Genomic DNA, 8,231 nt, shown 5'->3' with positions numbered 1-8,231 from the left:
CCCATCGCCGTCCCCTCGCTCGCCGCAGTCCATGGCGTCTGCTAGCTCGTCAAGCAGTCATCGGTCGCCGTGGTCCATGGCCTTCTCAGGGCAGTCGCCGGTGCCATATCGGGAGCCACCGATGGCGTACTCGCCTGAGAAGGTGTGCCACTGCAAAGTCAAGGCTCCGAGGTGAATTTCGTGGAGCATTGCCAACCCCGGTCATCGATACTACAACTGCAGCCAATCTCTGGTAAGCAAAACTGCAGCCACTGCAAAGTCAAGGATCTGTGCCCGCCGTTTCTGTTTGTTGTTTCGTTGAGCAGCAAGTCTTTGCGTGATTCTTTTGACAAAATTGCACAATTTTTTGAATAGGGATATGACTGTGGCTACTTCAAGTGGCATGATGATCCCCTGGATAAGTTTGTCAGTACGCTATTAGGTGACCTGCGAGATGTTGTGAATCGGCTGAAGACAGAGGTTAGGAAGCTCAAGACCGAGAAATCACAGCTGGAGCATGCTCTCATGGATGCCAAGTGCAGCATTGGTGATGCTGATGTTTATGTGCTGGATTTGAAAGCGCAGCATGCTCAACAAATGGATGTTCTTGCCAAGGAATTTCAGAGAAGCAAAAAGATGTACAAATTTGCCATCTTTTTCTGCATTGTGTCTGCTGTTATCATGGCTTTGAAGATGTGATGTAGTATCTTAGTGAACCACCTATGTAAGCTCGAGTGAACAAATGTACTTGAGTTTAAAATTTAAAAAGTCTGAACTTGTGTCTGAAGATAACTGAACTTTTGGTTGTCTGAATTTTTCTGAAGCGTTGTCTGAAGTTAACTGAACCCACCGCTTTGACAGCCACCCATTTAAGGCCACGCTCGCCCAGACAGCACTAGCCCACCCACTCTCATCCACTCGCCGTTCCCCATTCTCATCCACTCCCTTCGCCTCTCGCCCACCCACTCCCATCGCTTCTCGATGCCGGCGATGGCGCCCAAGAAGAAGACTGCAAGAGATGTTCGCCGTGCTCAAGATCGGTGGGAGGAAACTGTGAGCAGGTTCTGCAAGGGGGATTCAGAGAAAAGGGCCGATGTGGAGGAGATCTACAACAGATTTCCGAGCTTGCAGATGTGCGTGGACCACGCTAGGGGCCTCATCGTTGTGGCAACTGATGATGAGAAGAAGAGAATGTTCCCCGACGGCCGTCCCATTCCAGCTATCTCTGTTTTCCTTTGGGCTATGAATGAGGCGGAGAAGTCACCAGATCCGCGTCAGCGTGCCAGGTGGTACGAGTACCGCTCCCGCCGTCGCCCCCCTCCACCTCCAGTTGAAGATCTCGTCGGCGTCGTGGTCGCTGTACCAGCTGCAGTGAAGCAGGTTATTGTGCACTCTGACAGCGACGGAGAGTGCAGTGAAGATGTGTTGGAGGACAGCGAGCAGGAGCAGGATGTGGAGGACAGCGAGAAGGAGCAGGTGGTGGTGGATGTGGAGGACGACAGCGAGGGGGAGGTGGCGCCTGCCGACGACGACGTGTACGTGGTGGCGCCGGTGATCCCGCAGCTCGGCGACAGGAGCATGCCAATCGAGGCGGAGACTTACATCCGCGTCGGCATTCGCCACTCCGACCGCATCAAGAAGATGAAGGACATGCAGAAGTGAAGATAGAGAAGTTAAGTTTCTAGTTCAGTGTCTAGTTCATTATGCACTGAGAAATGCAGTTAAGTTTCTATGTTAAGTTTGTATGTTAGGTACTGGAGAAATGCAGTTATGTATGCACTGTCAGAGTTTCTAGTTAAGTACTGAACAAATGCAGTGATCAAATGTACTGAAGATGTTCAAGCATAAATGTTTTCAACTCTGTTGTCCTCTTTGTTTTAATCCAAAAAATTATAGTAGCAGAAATTGTGCCTCAAATTAACAGAAGCAGAAATTTAGGACAAGTGTGGCACAAATTTAGCACAATATCACAAATTTTGTAATCAAATGGATGGCCCTTTCTTAGCATTTAGTGCCTCCTTGTATGCAGCAAGGTTGAACACACAATGTTGTGGAACTCTAGGTTGAGAGCTTGGTTGTGAGCTCTGTTGAGAGCTTGGCTGTGAGCTTTGTTGAGATGTAGGTTCATTGATCCTTAGGGTTCCTGGTTTTCTTCTAACTTCCAACTTCTTTGGCCTAGGTTGCACAGCCATTGCCTTGCCTTTTATATCAGCAGCCTGCAAACAAGTTTTTTATTAGTATAAACAAAAAAGCAACCAAGTTTTAATTAGTAGAAACAAAAAGCAACCAATTTTTCATTAGTACTAACAAGTGTCATCTTAACCTGCTTTTCAAGCACAGCTTTCTGTGTCTGAAGAGCATCAAAAGCCTTTTTGTCTTGCTTCTTTTGTTTTGCAGCTTCTCTGACCAAATGAGCATTTCCATGATGTTTAGCTCCATCATTGTTCTTACAGCTTGATCTATTATGTCCTTGCCTTTTGCAATAACTACAAGTGATCTTGCCACCTACTTTGCTCATCTTAGTACCCTTAGGTTTTTCTCCTTCCTCTCTCCTTCTTTCTGTTTTAGGCCTTCCAGGCAAGCTAATGTGACCAGGTGGTTGTGGCTTTGGATTTGTTGAAATAGGCCAACTCTCCTCTCCCTCCAAAGGTTGTAAGCAATGATCATATATCTTGTTGTACACTTCTATGGAGTAGCAAGGAGCAATATAATCATCAATTTTCTGTCCTGTTTTATAGATAGCACTAATGGCATGGCAGCAGGGTAAACCTGACAGCTGCCAATATCTACACGAGCAAGTCCAGAGCTGCAAGTTAACAGTAAATTTGAATTTCTCATGCTCTTGCACTTCAAATCCATCTTTCCCATTCCACAGCACATGGCAGAAACCTGATCTCCTTATGTTTTGCTTCAGTTTTTTGAAAATGTTGGGACATATAGTTCCTTTCCAGTTAACTGACTTCCCTCTATTTTCTTGTACCCTCACCATAATTTTGCACCTGATCCACTCAAGCATTGAGACAATAGCAAGGTACCTAGCTAACAGGATGTAGTTGTTGAAAGATTCACACATGTTGTTATCAACTGAATCACAATTAGACCCCAGCTTCATGTAGGCCCTACTCCAATGTACTGGATCAGTGTTCATCATATCTTTTGCACCCTCAACAGTAAATTGTGCTAGCCTGGCCCTGTTGTAGTTGAAAATCACTTTGTTTGGTGATTTTGCACATCTCCAAAACCTTTTCTGAAGATCATGGTCTGGGTGTTTTTTCTTCCAATTAGCATATATGTGTCTTGCACACATTCTATGCTCAGCTTTAGGAAAAATGTCCTCCATTGCCCGTATAAGTCCCTTTTGTTGATCTGACATAAATACATATCCATCTCCTTGATTGCTTATTTTCAAGTCCTAGTTTATCTTGGCAAGAAACCAGAACCATGACTCATAATTTTCTTTCTCCACAACAGCCCAAGCAATAGGATACATCTGGTTATTTGCATCTCTTCCTATAGCACACAACATCTGTCCATAGCAAGCACCTTTGAAAAAACAACCATCAAGGCCAATAACTTTTCTACAACCTGCCAAGAAACATTTCTTCAAGGCATCAAAACACATGTAAAACCTTTGAAATACATATGACCCATCCTTTTCATTATGGTCCAACTTCACTGCAACTGTGCTTCCAGGATTAGTTCTCAGCAGCTCTAACTGATAATTAAATAATTTTGAGTACTCTCCTTCAGTGGAATGCAATAGTTTCTGCATGACCATTCTCTTTGCCTTCTTGCACTGTGCAACTATCACATCAGCAAATAAGTCCTCAAGTACAGTTTTCCTCAAATCTTCTAACTTCCAATTTGGATTTGCTCTTATAAGCCTACCATATTTTGTAGCAATAACAGTTGATGTGACCAGTTTGTTATCTCTTCTTGGAATGCAATGGTGCTCATCTACAAAGGTAGACACCTGTAGCCACTTATTTCTAGTAGTTTTAGAAGCATAGATCATCCAGTTGCAGCCAGGCCAAGTACACTTTGCACCTACTTTATGATTTTCATCCTTTGTGAAAGCAATATGCACATGTTTCTTAATGCCATATTTTATTAGAGCTTTCTTCATCTGATGTCTTCCTCTAAAAACCATTCCTATCTCAAATGTAGGAATTTCTGATTTGCTGTCATATTTTCTCCATTCACTTTTCCTTCTCACTAGCTGTGTGGCCCCCTCACCATCACTTTCCTCATCAAAAGAGCAGTCATCATCTGATGACACAACATCATCTTCTATGCCATCCAGCTTCTCATCACCAGACAATCCTTCAATCACATTATTATCTTTGATGACAGGCCCCACAGCATCCCCTAATTTCTTTGCTCTCTTCTGCCTCCTAATTTCTCTTGCTAATTTCCTTAATTTCTCTGCCTCTGATTCTTCAGCAGAACTGTGCTCTGACAAAGGCTGGTAGTCAATGTCACTTTCATCATCACCTTCTTCTCCTTCTTTTACATTTTCATGTAATACTTCATTAGCACTTGTTCCATTTTGAACATGATATGTAGATGTATACTCAAATTCAGAAGTAGCTGCTGGGTTCTGTCCTTGAGTAAATTGTGGCATTGTTCCTCTCTGTGGTGTACCTGCTACTGCTTTGGTCTTTGCAGATTTTGCTTTATTTCCTACTGGAGCTGAAGAAGATGCACCTGGACATGAATAAGATGCACCTTGGGCTGCACCTGGAGTTGGAGGAGGAGCACATGCACCTTGAGCTGCACCTGAAGATGTAGTTGCTGAAACTGGAGCTGCAAGAGGTACTTTTCTTCTTTTAACTGCAACTCTACTTGCTCTACTTTTCTTAATCTTCACTGGACTCTCAAATGTAGTAAGAAAGTCATTAGCCTCACTTATTATCCTCAAATTTTCTTCCTCAGCAGCTGTCCTTTTCACACCTACAACAACTTCTGGCTCTGCTCTGTGTTCTGCTGAAGCTGCTACATTTGATAAAAACATCTCATCGACCATGTTTGTCTCCACAGCATCCACATTTACCAATGCAAATCTGCTACCTTTATGCTTGGAATATGTTGCTGAAACTACCACAGGCACATCATCTACCACAGGCACATCATCTACTCTGTTTTGCAACTGCTTTACTGCTTCTTCACACAACTGCACTTCCTCCACATAGATCTCTGCACATGACCCAATAGGTGTTGCATTCCACATCTTCTCCACACTTGAATCATCAAAAATAAATTGCAAACCCTCACTCAGTTTTTTCCCTGGAACAAGCCAGTGCATCTTGTAACTATAATCCCCCCTACAATGTCCTCTTTCTACATGATACATGTCCTCAGCATAAGACAACAAAAGCTCAAACTTTAGGCTTTTCCTATTGAACGGAAAAGTAATCATCAGACCTCCGTTGTATACAAGCAATCCATCCACTGTCTCAAATTTGCCAAAATAATGTAGTGACACATAACTTATTTCTTCTTCATCTGCTGCCTCATCGACAAGACCTGCCCAAAAAAACAATCTTTACCTCATTACATAGCTCAGGACCTACCCATAAAAACAATCTTCCTATGATCTACCCTACACCTCCACCATCTGCCTGCCATGGCAGCAAAATTGGGTGCAGTAGATGACTTCTAAGCGCAGCTCTGATTTCTCCTAAACTAAGATCATGCAGTAGATGACTTCGACGGGAAAGAAAGGGGGGCGGTTGACTCACCATCGGGCGGCGTGGAGGCCGACTGCAGGGCGGACGCCATGGCGGCGTCGGCGGACGCCGCCGGCGTGCTTGACGCCGTCGCGGCAAGGTTGGGCGTGCTTGACGCCGTCGCGGCACAGGGAGGTTGGACCGAAATCACCTGAATTGGGGGCTGATTGGTCGACCGGCTCCCCCAATCGATGAAAACACCTGAAATCTGCCAAGTCAGCAATGTCCAGTCAGCAAGGAGACTAGTCAAAACCACCTAAATCTGGTGCAAAACCACCATGGGGGAGAATTGATCCGGTTTTGGAGAGTTTAGGGGCTGATTGATCCGGTTTTAGACTTTGGGGGGAAATCGGTCCATCAGACAGGATTTGAGGGGGAAAACGATACTTTCCTCGAACAGAAACACCAACCCACTTTAAGCCCAACTCGTGTAGGCCCAACTCATGTGACTCATTTTAAGCCCATCAAATATGTCTAAGATCCATCTCAAAAAGAAAAAAAACTCAAAAGTTTCTAAAAAAAAGGTAAAGAAAACTCAACAAAAGGAAAATCCAGAATAAATAGAAAGAAGGAACCTGTAGAACTTTCTAAATTTTCATTCGAAATTTCCCCACGTGCAGTTTCTTTCTTACTGAAGGTTTCACTCTTTCCGGAAACTTTTTCAGGGTGGCTCGACTTAGTATGGGGCTAGAAATGAAACCTCACAAATCGAAAGTTCAAATTTCACGGATCATGTTTCTTGATCTTCAATATGCAACTAATGAACATCTTTTATTTTGGATAAAAACATCATCATTTGAAACCTAAAAAGTTAGATCTTACTATCTCGAACTCCAACTCATCGAACGAGTTGACGAGAACCCAGTCCCCCACGTCCCGATCAGCAAACTGGGCGAGCGCGGGGGCGGTGAGCGCCGGGTACGGCGCGTCATGGAACACGAAGGACGGGAACTCCCACCTCTCCAGCCTCGGCAACCCGGCGAACGGCTCGCTCCTGACCCCCGAGTTGTCACCCGGCGGCGGCGCGTCCAGCAGCCCGGAGTTGATGTAGTAGTACACAGCGCTCGCAGCGCACGACTGGGTGGAGAAGGGTACGGCCGGCCGACCCAGCCCCCGCGCCGTGCGCGCCACCCAGTGCATGAACGAGTCGTACACCACGTGTGTGAAGTGGCCTTCCTCGATGAGCGCGGCCAGGGACGCCGACCCACTGGACTCCAGCCTCTCCACATACTCGTCGACGCTTGCCGCCGACGGGAGGCCGCCCTCATCGTGGCCATCGGAGATGGACTCGACGCGCACAGGGCCGGCATCGAACTGGACAGTTCTGGCGATGAAGCGGGTCACGACAAGGGCGGCGGGCACGCCCTTGGACGCCAGCCTCTTGGCAAACTGTAGCATGGGGTTTATGTGGCTTTGGCACGGGTAGGGCACGAGAAGGACGTTGGCTATGGACATGGTTGGTTCTTGGTTGGTTGCAGGGAGAATAGAACGTGCGCAATCTTGTGCTAAGTTGACAGTGTTACTGAGGATCGGATGAGGGAGGTATGCCCGATTATAAACATGCGATGCGAAGGCTAACATGCATGCATATGTGGTGAAAATGGAGGAGGTTTATTGCTCTGTTCTGGCACCATTAATTCCAATAACTCCCTTCTTTTTTAGTAGAAAAGACAAGGCCATGTATTGACAACAGTTTATCCATGTGCATGGATCGGATTTATGCCATTCTGCTTATGAAAAACGTGGGAAATATGTGCAAATCAGCACGTTTCGGTTTCATTCACTTGTGATCTTGGGTACCTTTGTCAATTTGTATTAGCAAGATGACCATATAGTCGTCAGATTGCTGGGTTTTTTCTGACTCCTGTCCTGGAGACGAATCCTCATCTGCCGGAAACAAAGTTGTACTGATAACACTCTCTCCATCTCAAAGTGTCGTTGCTTTAGTACGAAGTTCGAGCGCTTAGATTTTGGACCCCCAGTAGGAGGAGGATGCCATCGAACGATGAAGGTTGATCGAGCGAACGTTTCATCCTTTCCCGATTGTTCGCTGTGGTGGGGGTCCAGGGCGACCCCGATTGGCCCATAGATATCATTTTACTGTTTCATTTCAAAAAATACCATGAATATTATTTTTTATTAAAATGCCATGATCTAAAAAAAAAGAAATTGTCATGATGTATAAACAGTGAATATCTGTTTTTGCTATGGACCAAAAAACAAAAATACCATGCTGTAAAACTTAACTTTATTTGGTTTGCTGTGCAAAAATTTAATAAATATGTCGTGCCACTGAAAATAAAATTGCCATCCTCTTAATTATTAAAATGCCATGCTCTTAGTAATAAAATCGTCTCCTCTTATTGATTAAAATGCAATCCTTATTATTAAATTGGCATGCTCTTAATAATAAAACTGACAACCTCTTATTAATAAAAATGGCATCTTCTTTATAATAGAAATAACAATAATAAAAATGCCACAGTACCTAAGTAAAACTGTTATGCTACATACACTAAATCT

At 44.6% G+C, this 8,231-nt stretch overlaps 1 protein-coding gene across 1 annotated transcript in view; it reads right to left on the bottom strand.

Annotated features, from left to right (window-relative positions):
* The window catches only part of LOC119279587 (indole-3-acetate beta-glucosyltransferase-like), an 8,727-nt gene extending 1,564 nt beyond the window's left edge, over positions 1-7,163 (bottom strand). Inside the window, exon 1 of the mRNA XM_037560782.1 lies at positions 6,531-7,163. Within this exon, the coding sequence (XP_037416679.1) occupies positions 6,531-7,163 (633 nt within the window). The remainder of the gene's footprint in view (positions 1-6,530) is intronic.
* Positions 7,164-8,231: the final 1,068 nt, after the last annotated feature.

The sequence above is a fragment of the Triticum dicoccoides genome, chromosome 3B (assembly GCF_002162155.2).
Source record: "Triticum dicoccoides isolate Atlit2015 ecotype Zavitan chromosome 3B, WEW_v2.0, whole genome shotgun sequence".
NCBI lineage: Eukaryota > Viridiplantae > Streptophyta > Magnoliopsida > Poales > Poaceae > Triticum > Triticum dicoccoides.
Note: the sequence above shows the minus strand (reverse complement) of the source record. Positions and strands in the feature narration are given on the sequence as shown.